Source organism: Podarcis bocagei (assembly GCF_964188305.1).
Source record: "Podarcis bocagei genome assembly, chromosome: 9".
In the NCBI taxonomy this organism is placed as follows: Eukaryota; Metazoa; Chordata; class Lepidosauria; order Squamata; family Lacertidae; genus Podarcis; species Podarcis bocagei.
The window spans coordinates 25,304,932-25,329,479 of record NC_138134.1 but is presented as its reverse complement, the minus strand read 5'-3'; the positions used below and the strand labels follow the sequence as shown (position 1 = coordinate 25,329,479).

Here is a 24,548-nt window from a genome sequence, read left to right as displayed (position 1 = left end):
CTGCTGGGTAAATAGCCCTGCCTACTCCTGGACAAATGTCCCATCTATCCAATGGAAGGCCATCCTTGGGGGTGAGAAGCAAAGAGGAACAAGCGCAGCAGGCACCCTAACAGTATGGAATGAAAGTGAGCTGCTTCCGTACATTGGAGGCCTAGCACACCCTGCCCTAATCTGTTACAATTAACCTAGTTTGGCCTAGCTTTGGCGGCCTGACAGAGACAATCATGGATCTCACAGCCTTTATCTGATAGTTCTGACAACACTGTTCTGTTCTGGCAATACGAAAAGCAATTCCCTCCACCCATTTACTCATGATGGACAAGGAGAAGATTCTCAGCTCAGTCCCTGCAGTTGCCTGTAGGTCTGTCCTTGTAACACTAAAGCACACCCGGCAGATTTTAATTTTTTATTATATTTTTATTAAGCACCCTTGACCTTTGTGATGAATCTGCCTCCAAGCTTCAAGGAGTAGAGCAGCTGGTGAGTGTTTAGTGACCTTCTCCGTCAGCCATTCTATCTTTTGGGGCTTCAAATTGATTTTCTGTGTCTTGGCATGCAGCTGAGTATTCAAAGTGTCCCCTGCGGGCTGAGAGCACACACAGAGAAGAGGCATAAACCGCATGGAGCCGTAGCAACACCACGGCCAGCAGTTTCTATGAGAGCGGAACGAGTGGATCTCAGAGAGCCCTGCACCCCATCCTCAGCACAAGAGAAAAGATGCCTTTCTAGGTGCAGTTTCTGTCATCACCAGTCAGCCATACACCATCCTTTTCATCAGCATCATCCCACAGTATTATCTACACTAGTGGCCAAAACTGTGGAAACCTTTTGGGAAAAGTGTATTTCCGAGGTTTGATGGCTCATACCACCACTTATTTTTGTAGTACAGTGGTACCTCGGGTTAAATACTTAATTCGTTCCGGAGGTCCATTCTTAACCTGTAACTGTTCTTAACCTGAGGTACCACTTTAGCTAATGGGGCCTCCCGCTGCTGCTGCTGCATGATTTCTGTTCTCATCCTGAAGCAAAGTTCTTAACCCGAGGTACTATCTCTGGGTTAGCGGAGTCTGTAACCTGAAGCGTATGTAACCCAAGCTACCACTGTACTATAAAATTATATATCAATGGAAAGATAATTTAATGAAGAATGCAGTGCAACAAAGTTAGTTCAGTTCTCTGTATTCTATCAAAAGTTATAGCCAAATAACCAGAAAAGGGTTGAGATGCAATAGCTTTCCTTCATTTGAATGTAGCCAATGAGCATGAGTGTTCAGAGTGTTCCTTCAGACGGTGGCCTCTGGGTGGTTTAAACAAGATTTATCCTCCTGGAAGCTCACAGCCACCTAGGATACCTCCTTTAGGCTGTGAGAAGGTGTGTTTACACAGACGAGTGGAAATTTGAATCTAGATCTCCCTGCTCTGAATCAGCTCTCTATCCAATGCAGCACACACTGCAACCAGATTGGTTGTCCCCCTTTCCATTTCGGCATGCCATACAAGAGGAAACATGCAAGGCAGCCCCCTTCATGCAACATACGCATAAAACTCAACCCCAATGGAGGAATTCCTTATTTATTCGGTGGGACTGTAATGACAGTATTACCTTTTGCCTTGCTCTGCTTTAACTTCAGCAGCTAGCTTGATTCTGATGGTTTGCTACAGAAACTCTGTCCCTAACTGACTTTGCCTGATGTTACTGTTTCTGAAAACTGTCACAAAGCAGCCAGGAACAAATACTACATGCAACATGACATCAACTGAAGCCAAATGCTGCCCCTGAAATATAGAAGCGCTTTCCATGAGCACCAGAGGGTAAAATATGTTAGTGCTTTCATTTAAATTGCATTAGTTGCACTATCCATCCTTTTAGATGGCAGAAGACAGCAGCAGAGATTTGTCAGAGCATGTTGCGGGGGGCGGGAAAGCAATAGAAGATAAACCCCCATATATCTCAAATGTTCCTAGCAGAGGCTGTATCGGGGATTGCAAAGTTTCTGGCCTTTATGATACCTAAGGGTTTTTGTCTGCCCTGGGGCCTCACAGTACACTGCTATGAGAATGAGAGCAAGGACTTGGTAGGATGTCCAACTTGCAGATCTCTTTACCCATAACGCTTACAGGGTTACCTTGAGTCAATTACTGTCTCACAGCCCTAGCTCAGTCATAGAGCACGTGCCTTGCATGCAAAATATCCCAGATATTTTCCCTGGTAAGGCTGGGAAATCTCTTTCCTGAAACCCACAAAAGCTTCTACAAGTCAGTGTAGTAGGCAACACCAACCTGGATGGTCTGGCTCAATATGAGACAGCTACCTGTCACAGATAGGACAAAGAAGGCTCAGATCATTCCTTTTAAATGTACAGTGCAACAAAATGATGGCAGAAGTCATCTTCGGGTTGAAAGAGGGTTCCCTGGGATTGAGTCTTGACATGCATTTCAAAGACTCAGATGTGGATTACCTACCCAAAGCACCAATGAAGGCGGTAACTAAATATGTGCTGTCTCTCATGTGAACACCAAGACACATCAGACAAGACTTGAGACCAACACCTTTTAAAAATAATGCCCGTTAACCATCGTCTGCAGCAACTTCCAACACTACCACAGTTCAAGCTGCATAGAATCAGCTGTGCTGTAATGTCCTCATTTGCCTGTCTCATGAGGTCAAGGCTGCAGAAGCAAGCAAGCAAAAGCAAGCAACCTGGAGCAAAAGCACGCAATGCAGTTCTTGCACGGAGTACAAGGGTGGGGAGGGAGACAAAGCCGCACACACGCCCTCAGCCCATTTACCTTGCAAACCACAGGGATTCACTGATCTGTGTGGCAGCTGAAAGACAATCCCTGTGTACATCAGGAAACCTAATGCCCGGCTTGGCATGCTTCTGAACACAGAGGGAGGAGCTTGTTTGATCATCTGAATTATGGGGTTGAAATGGAAGAGGAGCTACACAGCAGGGCTGTAGTATCATTTCTTTTGGGTGACTGCAGTTTCCAGAAGGAGCCAGCCAAATACTTCCTTCTCTTGTGGCAAGTGGACTGGCTAAAAGTTTTCAGGACTGTTTCTATTAATATACTTTTGAGGCTACAACTGGATGCACACCTACTTGTGAACAAACCCCATGGTGACTTCTGTGTAAACGTGCATAGGTCATAGTCATCAATCGACCATTATACCCTTACTGGTTAAACTGTCTTAATTTTATTCCCAACACAAGGCCACCTATTTTCAGACATTAAAAAAAATGTCCTTCCAGCACCACTGAGGAAAACTCTTGACTGGAGTCCAGGCATGCACTGGATTGGAGCAGTAGTGCAACCAGCACATTTTTTTCAGGAAAAACTCAGTTCTGGCACCTCTCAGGTGGGCACCATTGCCATTATAAGAGAACAGAGGTGGCGTTCATATGAGTTTCGGCACCTCTTTTTCTAGAAAAATAGCACTGAGTCCAACTGATAACTGGAGTGATCCAGCCTCTTACTGTTTCCCATGTGAAACCTTCTGATAATGACTTTGAACCAGAATCATCTGCCAAAGGGACTTTATCACCTCAAAGCCCTTTGGATATAGAGACTGTGAGGGAAATGACCAAAAACATCTCTGAGAAGTTACCAGACTCCCAACGTGGAAGAAGGTGCTCAGTCTTTTCAGGTGAGTAGTCTGAGGGCTCATTCACACTTCTGCTTGTACTGTGCCTGCAGCTTTCCCAGGGAAAATTTGTTCTGCTTTATTACTAAAGAGCAGATGTCAAATTGGAGAAAACCCGAATTGCTGTTTGCTCTGACTGAGCTCTAAAGAGCAGTTTTCCCTGGGGGAAAGCAACAAAACAAGAGGAAGTGTGGATAAGCCTGAATCTGCCCAGTACACCATCCAAGGCTGTTTGCTCTGCTAGGGGAAGGCAGAATGCACAGTGTGAGTCAACCAGACGCAGCTTCTTCAAATTCCCTGCCCCTTCACTCTGGCAGTCATCAAGTCCAGAAGGATACTTTTGATCTGGGCATCTGGGCAGATCATAGTCTCTGGGAACTGTCCAAGGTCCTGCACAGCTTTGATCCACTTGCTTGGCCCTGTTTCCTGCTGATGAACCACTTTGCTCAAGTTCAATTCTTTGCTGGAGTGCAGCCAGGCCAGAACAGGATAACAACAAAATACAACAACAACAACAAGCAATCTATTGGTTACTTGAGAGGCTTATGTGTGATCTAAGAGTGGCAACCCAGCACCCTCTGCAACATATCAAGGGACCCACACAAGACAGACGTATTGGGGGCAGCAACAGGTGCTGGGCTGACAATATATTTCTGCAAATCTGTAATATTAGTGTTGACTAATATTTGGAATTCTTGTTGAGTAGCGCTGCAGGCAGGATTTAATTTTAGCTGCTGCTCACCAGGCTGAGCAGAAAAGCATGCCTTTGTTGCCAAGGCTCAGTTCTAGTATATGTGGAATCATAATAAAGAAGAGATAGGGGGCCTATTAAGAGTAGAGTTCATGTTTCACATACTGAATGTCCTAAGTTCAATCCCTGGCATGTCCTGTTTCAAGAATTATCCCTTGGAGAGACACTACCAGCTTCAAGGCAGAGAGCCTCTAACTCGCTTCAGTCTTTCCCACATATCTAGGGTTGTGAATCATAGCTCTCATGCCCCTCCATAGTACAACAAAAATAAAAAAGACACACTTTGAGATGCCTTGCTCATTCACCAAGCAGAGAAATCAAACCCAGCCACACACAGCATTCTAGATTAGCATAGTGCATCCTTGTTGCATTGAAACCTAGACACACACACACAAAATGTAAGTGTCCCATTCTAGCCTTGTTGCACTGACTTCTTTACAACAGGAGCAATATTTGCTGGTTTCATACCCTAATTTTGCTGCTATGACCCAGTTCACATGCAGTTCTGTGCTGTGGTTGATTTGTTCCCTCCCCTCCCCCCTCCCCCCAGCAGAGTGAACCACTAAACAGATTTGGTTGTTGCTGATAACTGGCGAGGCGCATCCAACAGCAAACCAATTGGGTAAAGAGCATGTCAACAAGAATAGCAATCAAAGTGCAGTTAAGGGTTTTGTAGGTTGGAGGGCAAAATAAATTCAAGTCGAGGAGCTACTGTACATAGTAGCCCTCTGTGAGTGACAGGAATGGAACAGAATTCCCTAGGAAACAACTACGGGGAGGAGTTTTCTCTGTGTATGCTCTGATTAATCTCATCTGTTTGTTTTCCTGGAAACTGATGTCCCAGATGCCATTGTCTCTATTATGAAAGTTTATCTGGTCTGGTTTGATCCTGATCCTCTACAATTTGCTTCCACTAACCGTTATTTTCCTAATGATCTTTTTAAACGGTTAAGCTACATATATAATACCAATTTCTTTTTTTTTGGGGGGGGGGACTGTGTGATCTGTAGTGAAATTCAGAATGCTCCTTGTAAAGGTCCCTGAAATATTAATAGTGGCCTTTTACGCTGTTTTCTCAAAATGCTAACAGCAACAACCCAGGCAAATTACTATTTCTAGACATACATGTGCTCACGCTTGCACTCAGCCATTGCATGTTACACCAGTTATTGAAATGCCCCCCTTGAAACCATATCATCATCATTTTATGCATTTTAAAGGCAAATTATGCATGCACTATATGAATTTTCCTAACGTGTCACACCGTACTTCACTAAATCCATTTCACTTTGGAACATATTTTACAGATTAGGCATTGCTACCCAAAAACCTCAATAAGGATAATCAGCATTCAGAAGGCAATTCATCATGACATTTACAAGCTAACTCAACAAGCATCGTTTATGAGCTACGCTGCCATATATATCTATATATCTATATGGAAAATAGCATTTATATTCTCTCTCTCTCTCTCTCTCTCTCTCTCTCTCTCTCTCTCTCTCTCTCACACACACACACACACACACACACACACACACCAACACCCCCCCCCCCAATGATGATCCTTTAAGTATATTCCAAATAAAGCAGAGTTAAAGAAAATTAACATCCTGACTGTGGACAGAAATGGGGCACATTTTCACATCCCTACAGAAATTATGCATTGTGAAAAGGTTCTCCGCAAGTGAGAGAGTGTGTAGGCTAGCTACCGGTTCATCTACAGAGTGTTCTGCACATCTGCCTGAATCTAGTCCAGGGGAAAAGACTCTCAGTCCCAAAAAGCAACTCAGCAAATGGAAGTAGGGAAGGAAAACAATGCTCGTCTCAGCTTTTCCCAGCACTTTAAAAAGAGAAAGTGCCAAAAAAAGGGCATTCTTGTTCCAAGCCTCTCAGATTAGGTATGTTACTGTTAAGCAGGCTTATTCATTTATTACACACACATATGTACACACACAGGTACGAAGGAGAAGTAACAAAGGGACGTCTTTTTCCCATTCCTTTTAAAAAGACAACACAGAGACACAACACAGAGACACCACCACAACATCACAACTGTGAGTACTCACAGCTCTGAGTACAGGAAGTGCAGATTCCCCACATTGTCTATGTAGTTTGCAGGACTTAGCCATGGTAGAACCAACAACAGCAGAGCCTTCATTTTCCAAGCGCAAGATTTAAAACTGCTGCCCCTTTCTTTCTCTCTCTCTCTCTCTCTGTCTCTGCCTCTTGATTTCTCTGTGATGGGACACAGAACTTCAAGCTTTTTTTATGCCAGCCAATTCCAGCCTCCCCCCCTTCGTTTTTTAAACAAGCCTTTCAATTTCAACACAATCGAGAGCACATTATGAACTAATGCAAATCCCTTAAATGAAGCTATGCTGGAAAAAAAAATCATTGACCTGTAAGAGGATTACTTGATCTGATTCTCAGATGGAGGTTAGATGTGAGGGTTTAAGGGAGAGCAGAGCATGGTTGGTGCGAGGCGAGGCAGTGACTTATTGCTGCAAAAAAAGCAGGCTGATGCACAGGGAAAAGACCTGCCTCCTGCACTCTTCAGAGTGGTTCCTCAGAAGCAGCTGGTACATTTACATCACTGGTTGGAGAGGCAGATGGGTTATGAGCTCGGCTGCATAACAAAAAGAGGGCAGGAAGGAACCTGAACGTGGCAAAATGGGAAGCCATACAGGCAGGTCAGAAGCAGGAGACGTGTACTGCCAACATGGACTGTCCTTTCAACGCTCCATCATGACGCTGTCTGATCTGATTCAGCCAGATGGAGGGAGCGGGGAGCTATAAAACAGGAAGGCTTCTGATTATCCAATCCAGATTTGATTCTGGCAAACTGTGCAGGCAGGGAGCAAGTATTGCAAGTGGATTTTAAAATGAAAACAAATGCAATTAGGTTCACACCCTTTCCAACACTTGGACTTGGTATCCCATTAAATAAGCAGGCTGCTTCGTTAATGACAACGTCTTGATGGGCAGCACTCAAGTGCACAGCATGTAATCAAGTGATGTGTTCTGCTCATCACTCTGGGGTAGGTAAAAGGAAAACATACTGGCAGCCACAGATTTCCCTTCCACATCCTTCTTTCTGAGATACAGTGGTACCTTGGTTGTCAAACTTAATCCATTCCGGGAGTCTGTTTGACTCCCGGAAGCGTTTGAAAACCAAGGCACAGCTTCCGATTGGCTGCAGGAGCTTTCTGGACTCAATTGGAAGCTGCGTCAGAGGTTTGGCTTCCTAAAAATGTTCGCAAACCCAAACACTTACTTCCAGGTTTGTGGCATTCAGGAGCCGATTTGTTTGAGAGCCAAGCTGTTCAACAACCAAGCTACCAGAGTATGTGGCTTGTTCATAAAATGTTGCCTCCCAAACAGCTCCGTGTGGATCTCCAGCCCTGAACAGTCTATTATTCATCCTACTTGTAAAATTCAGCTTATATTACTACATAGCATAGGTCCTGGGAGATCTTGCCAATAATAGCTTCTTATACTCCCTACTGTACTGACCAGTATACTGAGGTATCTCAAGGCTAAATGCATGTTTTCCTAGAAGGCTCCTAGACTCTGTCCAGGAAGCCGGCCATACAGATTACCCAGCTAGCTGACATCATCATACAAGTCAACCATGTAGAATAGTTGGGGTGAGAACAGTGCAGGTAATTAAAACATCCCAGGAAATGGTTTAATGGCATTTGCTAAGGCTAAACTGGTCCCAGTATGGGCCAGCACTTAGACTGGAAACCTATGTAAATGGTGGGGCAAGATATAATTAATTTCTGGGTAATGATTACTGCAATGTTTATTTTTAAGCTGCTCTTCAACCCAGGCTCTTGGAGCAGGTTACATATTTAAACCATAAAGACAGTGGAATAATATGCTATAAAAAAACCCATTACCAACCACAGCAGAGTACATCAACCCAAATGAAACCTGAATTGCAGGTGAATGTCACTCCCACAAAAGCCCCTACAATCTCACTGTCAATGCTGAATTCAAGAAAAACCCAAGAGAGCATAGATTGCAATAAAACCACATTGCAATAAAACAACAGGTTTTGGCTTGCAAGGGGTTGGGTCAAATGCCTCAGGAAAGGAAAGAGAAGAGGACTATTTAGACCAGGCCACCTGCTTTCTTTCTGAGATAGGGCAGAGAAAACTGCATTAGCTACTGAACCAGTTTCACTATGTTACCTGAGGTCAAGTGGTGTCCCTGAAGGTATTTGAGGAAGCCAAAAGGTGGATTCAAGCCCAAGGCAGACAACAAAGCACTACTGCAAAAATAGAACTTGGCCCATTTCAAATTCCTTCGAAGTGCAAAATAAATCTTAAATTTAGCCCGACAGCAATTTAGTCAACTAGGTGGGTAAGGGATAATTTTAATAAGGGATAAGCACAAGGGAGGCAAGCTCAGACAGGTAGAAATTAAGTACAAATAAAGAAACTTGCCGAAGACTACATATTTTCTGAGAATGAAAACAAAGACAGATTTTTCCTCCCTTCAACTCTGGTCCAATCTAGCCAACTAGAGACCACGGCCTCCATGTGAAAACCTCCAAAATCCACAGCTCGGCAATATTTATCTGGGCCAACCAAAATGTCACAAAATAATGGGCTTCAGAGTATTGGTTAGGAATACTAGTTTGTAATATCATATGCTACAGCAAAGGGACACGGGTGGCGCTGTGGGTTAAACCACAGAGCCTAGGACTTGCCAATCAGAAGGTTGGCAGCCCCAGCTCCTGCCAACCTAGCAGTTCGAAAGCATGTCAAAGTGCAAGTAGATAAATAGGTACAGCTCCGGCGGGAAGGTAAACGGCGTTTCCGTGCACTGCTCTGGTTCGCCAGAAGTGGCTTAGTCATGCTGGCCACATGACCTGGAAGCTGTACGCTGGCTCCCTCGGCCAATAAAGCGAGATGAGCGCTGCAACCCCAGAGTCGGTCACGACTGGACCTAACGCTCAGGGGTCCCTTTACCTTTACCTATGTTATAGCAAAAGAGAAGGCCTTGGGTTGTACAGCTTGATACAGCTGGCTGTATCTTTCCTACAATTGTTAAAGGCAATTCACATTGGAAAATACACAGTAAATACAGCCCTCATAACAGGTGGATCAGAATGATCCCATGTTGTAAATCACTGTGCCTCAGCTCCGCAGCAGAGATGTTCATCACAACCAGATAGTCCTGATCCACCCAGTGAGTAAAATATTACAGCAGAGAAGGGATTCATACACCCTCAATCCGCATGGTGAGTCCTGCCAAAAATGTTATTGTGAAGTGTGGGGAATCTGCCACACTGGGGAGGCCATGTTTTATATTTACAAAAGAAAACAATTTAGAAGAAAGGGAACAAGAAAGAGAAATAATATTGGGCTGGCTTTATTCTTTGACTACTCTAATTTTTCCAGTACCCAATCCAGTAGGTATAAGGTGAACATATTTATGACATTATGAGGATCCAAAACATAATTGGTTAATGGTTATAGAAACCCTTCATCTTTTGAAGGCATGATGTTCTTCTGATATCCTAAAAAAAACCCCAACGTATTTCAGGGTCTGATGGGAAATGTGTAGCCTGTTGTTCTGTATAGACCATCCATACTCCATTTTAATATGCCCAAACCCGTATACCTCAAACATATGAAAGTCAGCATCCACACACACACTTGTGGCACTTTCACACACTGCTTCAATATCTTAATCAGTCTCCGAGGTGTAAAGTATCACCATTATAAAGCTGCAGATTTCAGCTCTTTAAGATTTAACTAAAGTGAAAAAGAATGGGGAGCTTTAAAGATTCATTTTAGGAGAGGTTTACCTCGTGTTTTGTTTGTGTGCATAACATTCATTCTTCTCATACTGTGACTCAACAAAGTGGAATAAGGCTTTACCAATAGCCCTTGAAGATATGATATATCTCCCTCTGGTGTATCCAACCAGGGCACAGTCTTCCATTAGTAACTGCTACAGCCTCACTAGGGAGACTCACCTCCTACTTTTTACAGCAAACTAACTTGCAACAGAACCTGTTTGTTTTCTTGTTGGGGAAAAAAGCCATTAGCTGTCACACAAAGGAAACTGATGTGATTCCTGTCAGTGAAGCGGGGGGGAGCGGAAATATACAGGAGGACTTACCCATTCTGAAAATGCTGCTCAAGGTTACAGCGTTGCACGACCTCCGAACAGTGCTCTGAGAAAGGGCAGCTAACCATTAGTTTATCCAAGAGTTTATTGACTAATATGCTTGACTTTCTGCAAGACTGTAGGGTCAGAGTTTTGCGATCCACCGGGCAAAAGTCTTTTTCCACTAGGAAATCCGTAAGGCAAATTGTGCAGTAGGTGTGGCCGCATGGCGTGTCCAGAGGTTGAAGCAGCGGTTGCAAGCAAATGTGGCAGATGAGATCGTCATCCACATCTTCTGTGTAACTATAGACATGGTTCTCTTCTGGGAAGTGGGGCTGTCCACAGATCAAACATAAGGGTTCTTCTGAGCTTCCTTCCACTCCTTCTGATGGGTCTTTTTGACTCATCTTGGGGTAAACGGCGCGAGGGGTAAATAAAAGGTAACTTCTATCCAGATGTTAATCTTAATCCACAAAACTGCCCGCTCTTCCTGTGGGTCTTCAAACCTGTAGGGGAACAGAGCAAAGATCAAATGAAATTGTGTTGCAACTTCTGTGGTTGATAATTTTAGGGAACAGGAGGCAGCAGACAAACATTATTGTGCAAGCCAGTGATTCAAAGCTTAATAGGAGTTTGTATTAAAGAACAAATAACAGCAGAAATGGTGCTATGCAACTCTCAGTCAAATCCGTAAGTGGCTTCTGCACCCTCTCCTCTCCACCAATGTGCAATATGTGGAACTATAACATTATTATTCGATATTTATTGGATTTACATTTTGCCTTTCTATCAAAAAAGCTCAAGCTGGTGTCACCCTTCTCCCTCTTTTTATCATCACATGTGTGGCAGGTTAGAGGGAGAGAGTGTGACTGGCCCAGGATCACCCAGTAAGCTTGAAGGCCAAGAGGGGATTTGAATCTGGGCCTCTTCCATCCCAGTCCTTCATTTTATCCTACACAGCACACGGATTCTCATAATACTGACCTACCTTACAGGGTTGTCAGGATTATTGACATAAAAATAACAGAAGAGTTTGAGCACTCAAAAAATAGATGCTCTGTATGATTCTTGTTGGGATGCGGGTGGTGCTGTGGTCTAAATCACAGAGCCTAGGGCTTGCCAATCAGAAGGTCGACGGTTCAAATCGCCGCGACAGGGTGAGCTCCTGTTGCTCGGTCCCTGCTCCTGCCAACCTAGCAATTTGAAAGCACGTCAAAGTGCAAGTAGATAAATAGGTACCGCTCCAGCAGGAAGGTAAACGGCGTTTCCGTGCACTGCTCTGGTTTGCCAGAGGTGGCTTAGTCATGCTGGCCACATGACCTGGAAGCTGTCTGCGGACAAATGCCGGCTCCCTCGGCCTATAGAGCGAGATGAGCGCCGCAACCCCAGAGTCGTCCGTGACTGGACCTAATGGTCAGGGGTACCTTTACCTTTACCTTTATGATTGTTGTTACCCAACAAGTAGGGAACACAATGGGGCGAGATAAATCTATGTGTTCCATGTTGTTTAACTTGCGGTGTTGCTGTTTTTACTCACATTATTCCTTAGAGTTGCAACCACTACCTGTGCTTTTTCTTCACTTTTTCTGCAAGCACCATGAAATGGGCGATAAACACTCTATATCATACATATATATAGGGTGACAACTTCTTCTGGTTTGCTCTTGATAGGCTCTCATGTCTTCACAAAATCCTAGTGGTGTATATCCAAGCTGTGAAACAGCTGTTAAAAACACATGGTTCATGCTTGGGGCGGGGGGGAGGCAGGGAAGGACAGATGGATTACTGATCTGCATGGATGACCCCAAGACACTGACATCAGGGTCAATGTCTAAGACTCTGGGTGAGATAATGATGACACTTTAAAATCATCCTTATGCCACTTTGCAGCAACTTATTATTTACCTCATCACTTGGCTGCTTAGCCTAAAGAATAATCACTCACAGAATATATTTTTAGAGTTGGTGCGAAGTTAGTGCCCAGGGAGTCTCTGGAAAAATCTCGCCATTGTGGCAAAGAGCTGCAAGTCTGAATTTTACTTAATGTACAACAGCCATGTCAGAAGATCCTGGAAATCACTGCGGCACTGAGTTCAAATCTCACTTTTCAGCTTGTAACTTCAGAGTAGGAGTTCCTGGATATCTCTGCAATCACCATCATGATTTTCGGTGAAGTAAACAGGAGGAACTTTGACGCATGATGTTGTACACATCCCAATCTCCTTGTTAATACAGATTTTCCTTTCTGGGGGTGGGGGGGACCCTGATTAATATTGTTAAGACTGGTGTAGTTGTGAAAACTCCCAAGGTGTCACTGTTTCAAAACAAAACGATTTAAGTTTTTGGATATAGTTTGTTTCTGACATGCTGTGTGACATGTCTTAGAGGTATTGTTGGCATCCATTTTTCTTGAGAGGTGGAATGCCGAGGGTGAACAATGATAAAATCAGGAAAGGTATGGACAGTGCTGTGCTACCCCGAATTCTGGTTAAGAGGGAATGAGAAGGAAAATAGCTTGGCAAAAGGTTTCCATGTGGAAGTGCCCTGCACCTCCCAAACTGCAAAAATACATTTCCTTTCTTCCTGCCTCATTCCACACCTAGTTATAATTCAAGGCTAGCTTCCCAGTGGTCCCCACAAAATTCTGCAGCGTCTCTCTTATAGAAGGCATAACTCTGCCCGCTGCTTCAGTAGGAAATCCATTCCCTAGGGAGACATTATGTTTCTCTAGCATTCAGGATTACATATGAAAAAGAAAAGTACTATAACCGCTATAGCCCTGAAAGATTATACAACAATTTCATTAATGCCAGTGGGAGGGGGGGGGGAGTCCTTGATTTACTACTTGTGGCAGGCATCAGATAAAAGCAAAGATGGATTAGGGTCACTATACAATATTTATGTTAGCCACAGCCTATATCCATAACGCAAGTAATGTGCTGTGCCTTATTCTGTCGTCATTCCCTGGAGGTGTCAGGTTTGATTCTGTTTATTTAATCTTGAGGATACCAAAACAAAATAGAAAGGTTGTATAAATGCATGATTAACAACCTGGCATTCAGGTCATTAGCAGGGCAACTCTTAAGCGTGTTTACTCAGAAGCAAGACCCACTGAGTTCAATGGCTTGTATCCAATGCTTTTCCTACTTACTGAAGTCCCATTGAAGTTAATGGGCATGACTTAGATCCGAGGGAAGGTGCATCCCGTTTCCTCGCTTAAGGCACCTTCACTTGCCTCCTCCATCACCACCACAAGGGCCACAGAGATTCAGCTTTCAAACCGATGTACTGGCACTGCACTTCCAGAGGAGGAAGAGGAGCGGATGATGCATGGTTCCAAGGAAAGAGTGTGTCTTTTGGTCCCACAACTGACTCAAGCCACAGCATGGGACCCCAAAAGATGTACGTCTTTCGGGTCCACACTCTGGTACAGCTAGGGCACAGGAGCCCAAATGGGACATCCAGGATTGGGATCAGAAGTCAGGGTGGCTTCTGTAAATCTGGGGCGTTCCACATAAAATGGGAGAGTCGCATAATGTGATATAGAGGCCTACCGTGTGAGATGTGGCTGGAGCTGAAGACCTCATGAGGGAAAGCCAAGAGATCATGGTGGGGTAGAAAGAGTTGAGAGCAAGAAAGGGTTGTGGCCAGCGGAAAGGTGTAGCTACATTTGCTATTTACTTATAAAAGTATTATATTACCGCCCTCTCAGATATCAGGGAGGTGTACAGAATTTTTTTTAAATTAAAAACACACACATTAAAAACAGTACAGTTCAACACAGTTTTCCCCTGTGCACTGTTCTATGCTAGCATTTTAATTGTGAGGAACCCAGGCAGAGCAAAATGTGTGTAACTCCGCCTAGAGCATGTAGGGTAGTTATATATGTAGCAAAATTTCAGCTCCTACCACTCCAGCTAACCTCTCCCTTCTCTTGGATCTCTGTGGGAAACAAAAATTAGTGAAGAAGATGCCTGAGGCTGTGTTACTGATCGGGGTGCCACTAGGTGCTTAAAGGACTGGGGCACAAGTCTACGCTTCTCCTGCTCACCAGACTACCTCCCTAACAATACACCTCCTGGTTATGTTTCTGCATCAGTTATTACCGGTAACTGACCCGTACCTCCCATCTGCTTAAAAATTCCAGTCAGTTGACAGAACTTGTAATGATGCCAACCATACCTTGACCCTTCAAGGGATTCCAACGTGCTGTCGAAAAATTAATCAGCTTTCATTACAGGCAGTTAGAGGTTGCTACCATTTTGTAAACGAGTGCGGCTGACACACAAAGAATTTATCGAAAAGTCACCTCAGTGAGTCAGCATCTGGGGTTGTGAACAAGAGCTTCAGATTGTGAAGCTATTGCTCTATCACCTCTCTCTCTGCCTCGCTCTCTCTTGTGCAAGACTCCAGAGCAGTTTACCCAGTTGAAAGCAGGTTTAGCTGGAATATGGTGCTTTCTTTTACAGGCCATGAATACAATTATATCCACAATGATAATAATAATTAAAAAAAAAAACAGGCTGAGAGAGAAGCATTGCTCCCTTCAGGCCATATTCTGCTGTTGTAATAAAGAAGATCAAAAAGACCCAGTACAGACACATATAGTCAAGTCAATACAGACACGGGTATGTGTCAGTATGTTAAATCCACAAATTCCAGACTGTAGGCTTTTTTCTTCATACTAAGAGTCTGACCTAATGACATCCTACACAGTGCTGGCACAACCCACATCCTAGTATACAGAGCAAGTCCCAGCTAAATTTCTGCACCCTTGGAGACGGATACTGCAGCTCTGAATTACTGCCACTTCAAGTGAGAAATTGGCAACTCATTCAAGAAGAAATGATACTCAAGAAGTGAAGAACTGCTAGTGGGAATGGTGTTTGGTTCCTGGGCACTGTTTGGTTGCCTGCTGTGGCTCATAGCGATGCGGGGAGGGAGGGAGACATAGCAAGGTAAGGCAAGACTTTGTTGGATCAGGCCCTTGTGCCGTAATCAAAAGATGACATAGAAAATTCAGTGCCAAAATTTGCTACCTGCTGTTCTCTTGCTCACAGGAAGTAGCTCATTCCTGAAGCACAAGCCCATGGAAGGGCTGATTCACATGAAACATCTTGTGGCTTATATCGTGCCTTGCAGAATGCGATTTGTAGCTCGCTGTCTGGCATTCCAGAGTGTAGTACAGGTGATCAACCCAACAGAAGAGCCACTTTAAATATGCTGCTGACATGCCTGGATTGAGTCTTTGGTGACATCCACACCGTATGTTTAAAGCACACGGATTCTCCCAAAGAATAATGGCAGCTGTGGTGCGTTAAGGGTGCTGCATGTCATGCAAGATCATCTTATATAAGTTGTTGTGGGGATGTTTAATAAGCTTCTTGTTTTATTTGACCCTAAAATGATTATGTGGTTTTTGCAACTGTAGCATTAGTAACAATTGTTTGCAGCGGGTCTTCTATTTATATATGCAGCCGGCATTTTTTTCTGAACTCTAAATACAACCCTGTTTTGTCACGGCACGTGGTTAAAAACAAATACATTTTGACTGCCTGACAGTCTTTGCTTTTATTATGCATCACATCACATTATGCATCACATCAGGGCTGGGGATTCAAGTCCCATACTTCCTACATTGCAGGGGTTGGACTAGATGACCCCAGGGGTCCATTCCAACTCTATGATTCTGTTCATCATATTGTTAGTTTTGTATGTATGATAGTAACCTTAAAACACTGATATCTCAACTAAAGTACAGCCAAGATGTTCAATGGATGTAAGTATTCCACTTGCAGAGCACATCTGAAATGAGTAAGTAGAACATAAAACATCCTAACTTTAAATACTAGAAGTGGCTTTTCAAAGCCTTGAAATACAACAGAAAATTCAACTGCTGCTCATACCACCAAAACTATTACAGCAATTGTCTTGTTTTTATGTCACCTACCATTGGCTGACATCTGATGAGCTGTAGGCACAAGATTTATTGGGATGGTCCATCTGAAGCATGCTTATTATGTGTGCCAATAAAAGAGTCAGACACATAAATAGATTTAAGAAGGCCACAACTTTATTTTAAACGGGCAACTTTTAACAATTAACATCCCCAGACCAGTCATTAAGGAGATCCCTGTGCTCCTGAGGCCCAGCATGGCTGTCCCACCAATTGACCTATCCCCAACTGGGCAAGCCTGCCCAATCCCAGGGTGAGTTGAATGCCAGCTCCAAATGGCAGCCACTTGTACTTTGCCACCCCAGCTTGTCCCCAAGGAGATAGCAATCTGTGCTAAGCTCTCCACCTTTCCTTGACAATGATGTTACCTCCCAGGCTCTTTCACACCTCTAAAGGGCTCCTCCTCAGTCGCTGGCCACCTGCCAAGCCGTGACAAAAATTAACAAGTCCAATTAAAGCTAGAACACATCCCATCCCAACTACAGCGCCCTGGGGAAGACAACAAGCCTGCTCTGCAAAGGCCAATTCTGCAGAACATGCAAAAATTCCCTCCTAACCCTATAAGGTGGATCCAAGACTCTCAGGGCAACTGCTAAAAACTGGGAGAGGAGAGCACTGCCTGCCTCACAAAACTAACATTGGGCAAAGGGCGGGACTGCCTTAAATATGCTGGTTTCCCCCTTCTTGTACCAAATCTTGTAAGGAACCATTGCCCTCACACAGTGGTGGACTTGGGTACTATGGGACCCTGTGCAAGGCCAAAATTTGGTGCCCCCTTCAGCCCTCATGCTGCGTTCCAAAACTGGGAAAGCACTAACAAAGCTTTAGGAAGGAGATGGCAGGACTCTAGGACCCTGTCAGGGCCTCCTGCCTTCTTCCCAAAGCCCAGCGCCCCTTGGCTCACACAGGCCTAAATTTGTCCCTACCTCACAACTCTGGCAATGTGGCCCTCCCTGTGGCTGCTCCTCAAGGCCACCTCAAACTTCTTCCGTCCTACAAGCTGTGCCCTCAGAAGCTAAGGCACACCAGGTCCCATAGGATATGCTTCCACAAAAGGACATAAAAGATTTCAGCCTATTATTATTATTATTTATTAAATTTGTATACCGCCCTTCATCCGCAGATCTCAGTGCAGTTCACAACATAAAAATACAACATAAAAACACAAAATACATGATTTTAAAACCCCAATAACTCCCCCATCCCACAAACAGACCTTAATCTAAAGGTGTATAATGAAGGTGCCAGGCAAACCTGCCAGAGGAGAGCTTCCACAAACAAGGAGCCACTACAGACGAAGCCACTTTTCTATAGGAAATGCTTTAAAAACAAATACCAACAGTAAGTTAAGTGTGGCATTAAAAAAATAATAATCTAAAATAGTGCAATTAATTTTGCAACATGAATTATCCAATGCTACAATAGAGTCACAAGAAAATCTCTCCAAGGCCAAATTCCCATGAAAGACTATTACCATTACTTATTTTTCAAAACTATTTGTGCTAATTGAAATTGTTTTAGATGCTTTGTTTTATTGCTTGTGTTTGCCATCCTCCTTTGGGAGGAAGGGCGAGACATGCATTGAGCAAATAAGCAGGGATTTTGTCAGCCGGAACTTGGCGGAACTCAGTTCTGGCACCTCTCAGGTGGGCACCATTGCCATTCTAAGAGAACAAGGGAGGCATTCATGAGTTCGGGCACCTCTTTCTCTAGGAAAAATAGCACTGCTTATATTCAGCTCTAGCCTTTGATACCAGGGCAATCAGTGGCCTTACTCAATGTTTTCCCTGGTACCTGAATTAATATCAATGAGAACACCCAGGACTAAACAAGTCCTTTCCAAGTAGGGTGGCGCCTACCTTGTGGAATGCCTGACTCAGCACACCTAGGAGGCAACTTCTTGGGCTTCCTTCACCAGCTGAAAAACAACTTCCAAATAACCAAAGGACCATGCATCTATGAGCTGATTCCCTCGCATTTCCAACACAACAAGAATCAAACAGTCATTGTGTGATTCTTAGGAGAGGATTTCCTAATAGCTGAAGCTATAGATAAACACTAATACATTTCTGTTATCATGACACCTCTAAAGCAGGCTTTCTCAACCTCGGCCCCAAAGATGTTTCGAGACTATAATTTCCATCATCCCGGACCACTGGTCCTGCTAGCTAGGGATCATGGGAGTTGTAGGCCAAAAACATCTGGAGGGCCAAGGTTGAAGAAGCCTGCTCTAAAGGAATGTCTATGCACAAAACTTGGGCAATTGTAGCTCCACCCCCAGTGGATTCTGTTTATTGATTGTCTTTCTTCCAAGTAGCTCAAGGTGGCAGACAAAGTTCTCCCCACCCCCATTTTATCCAACCTATCAGGTAGGTTGGGCTGAGAGGCCCCAAGGTCACCCAATGAGCTTCATGACTGATCTCCCAGGTCCTAGTCAACACTCCACACTGGATCTGAATTTTAATTTGGAAATGTCCATGCAGTTTTAGGAAATAATTGTTTCTTCGACAAAGGTTTCAGTAAAATCACACCATGTGTTTTCAACATTTGTGTATGAGAGAGAAAAGGGGGGAGGGAGTATATGCGCCCTAGGTTTTGTTTGCAATCATATGCACACTTCCCTGGGAGTCAACCCCATTGAACACAGCAAGACTTCCTTCCAAAGGATTACAATGTGCCTACATATGAATCCAATACAAAGCAATGCAAGTTTCCACAGACACCTTGTAAACCTTACAACAAACCAGTCTCAGCTGCAACAACTTAACTCTCCATTCTTTTTATATTTTAAAAAAAACCTTTGACACATCTAAGCCCATCAAGTCCATTTTGTGCATTCTAAACACTCAGTCATAGTCACAGACAACAGAGGTACAAGATGCTAAAAAAATAGACATGCTAAAATGGTAAAAATAATACTAAAAAATGGTAAAATGGTAAAAAATATGGTCATGGTAAAAAATATAGCAATGGTAAAATATTTTTATTTCACACAAATCCTCTGGCACAGTTCCCACATGTATATACAACCCAGTCATTAGCACACGATTAGAAACAGCCCCACCCCAATCATTATTAGTAGTAGTGAATTTATTACTTGCCCTTCTCCAGAAGCTCCCAGGGCAGGTTATACAACAATTTAAAATTCAGTATTCAAAGCAGTTAAAACAAATTGCATTCACAGGAATAGCAACCAGATGCTGTTTTCTCATGGAAGCAGGCTCCAACATGTGTATTATTAGATGGAGGGCCAAGTCCATGTGCCAACATGTGCTACATGTTCAGTCCCCCAGCCAGTGCTGTACAAGCTACACTGAGCCCATGCTCTGCATCTTACAGAGGAGAAGGCTTACCTTGTCTCTAGCTGTATTCCATATAGCGATGTCCTGCAGCAGTTCACACATATTTCAAAAGACCAGTGACTTCAGAGTATTTCACCTTCCAAAAAGAACGCTCTCCGACCTTTCCTACTTCTTGAGTAACCCAATCAACATAAGCTTTGACAGATACTTTCTTGACTGCTTCTGAAGGCAAGAAAAGTCCTGTCCCAAGAGGCTGATCAACAGCAAGACAGACGTGAACTTACTGCTTCACCGGCATGCTTCTCACCTATACATCAGGAGCCAGTCATGTGGTGTAAACCAAGTCAGGTGCCTGATCTCTCCTGAACTACTCCTCAAAGTATGTACTCCTCCTAATTGCCCTCATAAATGCAACGGCACTGCCTGCAATAAATCTTATTATGCAAATGCGTAGGGCTAGAGAGTGCAAATTGCTTGACTGCCACTTAAGTTGTTCCTCTGAATGTTCAGGCAGAGGTTTTTTTCCCCAGGCAGTCCGGTCACATCATAAAGATCCAAGGACACAGTTGTATTGATCTGGAAATATGACTTTTGGGCAGTTAATAAAGATCACTCAAGGTGCACTAGTTGGGATCTGAGAAACCAGGTTCAGATCCTCATTCAGCCGTGAGGCTCACTGGGTGGCCCTGAGCAATTCAATCCCCCCCCCAAAAAAAAAAATTTGACCCTGCAGGATTGCTCTTAAACTAGGGTTACCAGACGTCCCCATTTCCCGGGGATTTGCGAATAAGTCCCCAAACAAATTCCATTCCCAGAATGTCCCCAGATTCCATCTAATGTCCCCAGGAAATGCAGCAGCAGCAGTCTCAGCAGCCTGGAGCAGTTAGCTCTGGCTGGCCTCAGGAGCTGCTCAGAAGTCCCCATAAGATGGTGCTGCAGGGGCTCAAAGATGCAGCTTCCAGGATGCCTCCACCTTCCCTGACCCCAGCAACTAAGCTGTGAAGGGAGGCTTCAAGCTGCCTATCAGAGCTTGCCTGCAAGCAGGAGGGGGCAGGAATCTCTCAGTTAGGCAATGGGAAGCCTCCCTTCCCAGCTGAGGGATCCCTGCCCCCTCCTGCTTGCACGCAAGTAGGAATGGGATTGGGGCTGCTCCGATGGGAGAGGAGGCATTGCGCTGCCTGAGCTTTGCTGCTGCTGCTCTCAGCCATCCTTCTCTGCCTTCCATGCCTGACCCACCGCGCACCTCTTCCCCTCCACCAACACCGAAGAGCCAACAACTCAGGGGCTGCCCAGGCTCATGGAGAAAGGAGATAGAAGCCTCAGAGGAAGGGGAAATGTGGCGGTTGAGGTCAAGGTGGCGGCCATCCCTCTGCCACCGCCATGGCTGCAGCATCAATGTGCCAAACATGTAGTATTTATTTATTTAAAGTGTCCCCGGATTCATTGAAAAAAATCTAGTAACCTTATCTTAAAGATACAGCCTAATCTTATGCTTAAATTCTGTAGCTGTCTTTGTACCTCCATATAAATAAAGTGTCACTGAATGCATTGGGACACCTTTAATTAAACACAAATAGACTCAGGCTTCACTGCTGTGATATCACCTACACTTTCCATCAGAGGCAGATTTAGGGCAGTGTGACCAGTTCCAACCACCGGATGCCGAGCCTAGTGGGTGCTGCAGGGAACCACAATGATAATGTAGTGAATTGGGCAGAATGGAAAGTGAGAGTTGGGTGCCAAATTTTGGCCTTGTATGGGGCACCATTGAAATGTGAAAGGCCCTGTTTCCATTGAATTAAGTGGAATTTCTGAATAAGCAAGGATAGGATCAAATTACAAGCTTAAAATGAGGTGTGGATGAGCCCCAAGTATGGAAGAGCCCTAAGGCAAGTTATTGGGGACTCCTATTTTGAAGATGGGGAATAAAGTTGGGGAAGGAAGACTCCATTGTCATGGACATACACATAGAGCTAAGCCGGACCTGTCAAAAACCTGATAGATACATTTTTAGACTTATGACTACCAAGGTCAGCAGTGGGAAGATGCCTGTTAACTGAACTCAGAAGATTGGAAAGCCAATTAAGACTAAGACATAATTAGAGAGATATCTTAATATATAATTGTGGGAACAAAGAAGCCATCGCGTAATTGGAAAAATGAAATCTACAAAGCCATTTTTACAAAGGGATATTACTGGTGTCTCTGTATCAGATGCGTTTCCTTAATCTCCTTTATGGCAGCTAGTTTAATGGGAGATGCCTGAATTTAAAACTAAGCTATCAGTACCCTCCTGATATATCTAGTTACTAAGAAAATTAATATTTTACCATACTCCAAAATTCCTTAAAGGTTTAACTAATGACACATCCCAAACTCTTATTCAGTAGGGGTTCTTTTTTTGAACACAGCTGGCCAGCTAATCAGTAGCACTCAGTGCAGTCATGTTGCTTCCCAGGAGGGAATAATCAAACAGAATTGCCATTCATTTCAACATATCCAATAGACCAAAAAGCAGGAAGAAGTACAGGCATGGGTGCATCTGACAGATACATTTTAGTCAAATTAGGGGATGTGTGTTTAGCTGAGCAATGGAAGCTTTCTCATGATTTTGAAAGCAAAACTTGTTAGGAATATATCTGATGAGCACATGGCAAGGACTGATGCAAGAGTGCAAGGAGGAGGAAGGAAATCAGGAATTTGTAGCCATGCAACACAGCAGGGATATTTAGGGACTCGAAAATCCTTTCTCTGACCACTAGAGGTCCTGCCCATGGCCCCCTGGGAATCCAAGAACTGAGACTGACACTATAACTCCGAGAATCCCCTGGTGGGGTGGGGAGGATTAAAGTGAAAGCCAAGCTCTGTAGGCAACCAAATTCTACGCTAAATTTCCATGCCTCTACAGCAAAGCTTGTTGACAGGCATGAAAAATGGGAACATCCCTTCCTTAAACCAAATTCATTCTGTTCTACAAGCTATTTTTGTTCATTCTAATTGAATCAAGTCCATAAAACAAATAAAGAAAAGAAAACCCAGCGTTTAAAAAAATCCAGCAGTTTGGCTAAGCCAAAAGGCACACGCATGTAAATAAAAATGGAGCCAGCACAGGATTTTCGTCCCATGGGGTGAACTTGGCATTCCTCTACCTCCTCTCTTCGGATGACATAAATACTTGCCTCCTAAGGGGGCCATATGTAAAAGATTGTTATGCAAGCTACATCTGCTGAAACCCCCTCTTCTGCCTAAGGACCATCTTCAAATTGTCCCATTTTCTTGATCGTATTGCCTTTTCCTGTGTGCTTCTCATGGCTGTCCAACTTTAAATTGTTTGCATAAATGTGCCATTACGCATTTCTGGTGCCTTTCTTGTTTGGTTTTAAAATTTGGTTGTTTGCTTCAAACTGGAACACTGCACAGCCCCTCCTGCTTTGAGCAAGCCAGACTTGCTCTTCCTGAACTTGATCCTCAAGAGAAGATTGAGCATGTGACAACAAATATAGTCAGTAGCCTTTCAGTTAACAGTAGCAGGGAGCTCCTCAGTCTACAAATGTCTGCAGTACAAGAACCAACCTAACGCTGCTTAACTGCCTGAGCAACCAACAGGGCACCAAAGAACCAGGGGGAGACGACTCTGAATGGGCAGACAACAAAAACCCTGAAAAGTAGCTTTTCTCAGAAATGTTGCATAATAACTGCGTGGGTTTGTGTGGCACAATGTTTTGCTTGGGGCACTATTTAAGCAAGGCCTGCGTAATTCACTCACAGCTGTCGGACTTGACAGCAAAGCCACCAACACAAAGCCTTCCCAGTAATAACTTGGTGCCAATCCATCATTGCATGGTTTTAGGTGAAGCAAAACTTTAATGCAATACATGAGTGAGCTTATGGTGGAATCACTGTTCATAGATTGTAGGGGGGGGGGGAGAGAAACAAGGGTGGGGTGAGGAGGAGATGTGTGAAACCTTTTGCATATTTTCTTTTAGTTTGGCAAAATGTAGCCAGAAGCAGTTTTATTTTCATCTTCAGCTGGCTCAGTTTATATAGAGAAGCCAGCTGGCTTCCCATACAGAGATTCCTGGAACTCAAGTACAATAAAAACGGAGTTATTCCCCAGACGTTAAATTGATAATTGAGGCCTTTCAGTTAATTTGATTTGGATAGCCAGGCTAAACAAACCGCAAATCTTGAGGGGGCGAGGGTGGAAATGCTCACGTCCCTGCTTGTACGGTAGCATCTGTGTTGGATCCTAATAGTTGCACTTGAGTTAATGATTGATTGACCTGTCCAAGTTCTCTCTGGAATTAATTTGGAGCAGAGTGAGTAATTCCTGGGTGTCCCCTGGATGTCTGAAAAATAATACATTTGCACTCCATAGTGGGTCCAGGGTAAATTTGGTGCCTCAATTTGGTGCCTACACAACCAGACACATAATTTTATTATGTGTGTTTGATTTTTAAACTGTTGACATCGTCTGTATTTTTTATCCTATCTACTGTTGTTAATGTTTATTGTAACAAATATTTCATACCATGTTCTACAAATAGCTCAGAGATATTTTGTGATTGAGCTGCTTATAAATCTTGCTAAACAATTAAATACAGCGGTACCTCAGGTTAAGTACTTAATTCATTCCGGAGGTCCATTCTCAACCTGAAACTGTTCTTAACCTGAGGTACCACTTTAGCTAATGGGGCCTCCCGCTGCTGACGCACGATTTCTGTTCTCATCCTGAAGCAAAGTTCTTAACCCGAGGTACTATTTCTG

At 43.8% G+C, this 24,548-nt stretch overlaps 1 protein-coding gene across 7 annotated transcripts in view; it reads right to left on the bottom strand.

Annotated features, from left to right (window-relative positions):
• The window catches only part of LNX1 (ligand of numb-protein X 1), a 120,600-nt gene that overhangs the window by 59,365 nt on the left and 36,687 nt on the right, over positions 1-24,548 (bottom strand). For 2 of the 7 annotated variants that reach the window (XM_081208825.1, XM_081208828.1), the window contains exon 3: positions 10,536-11,029. In XM_081208825.1, coding sequence (XP_081064951.1) covers positions 10,536-10,930 — 395 coding nt within the window. In that variant the 5' untranslated portion in view covers positions 10,931-11,029. Of the gene's footprint in view, positions 1-6,463; positions 6,923-10,535; positions 11,030-14,705; positions 14,820-19,832; positions 20,105-24,548 lie in introns of those variants that run through there. The other 5 variants (XM_081208826.1, XM_081208827.1, XM_081208829.1 and 2 more) reach the window with 5 other exon arrangements.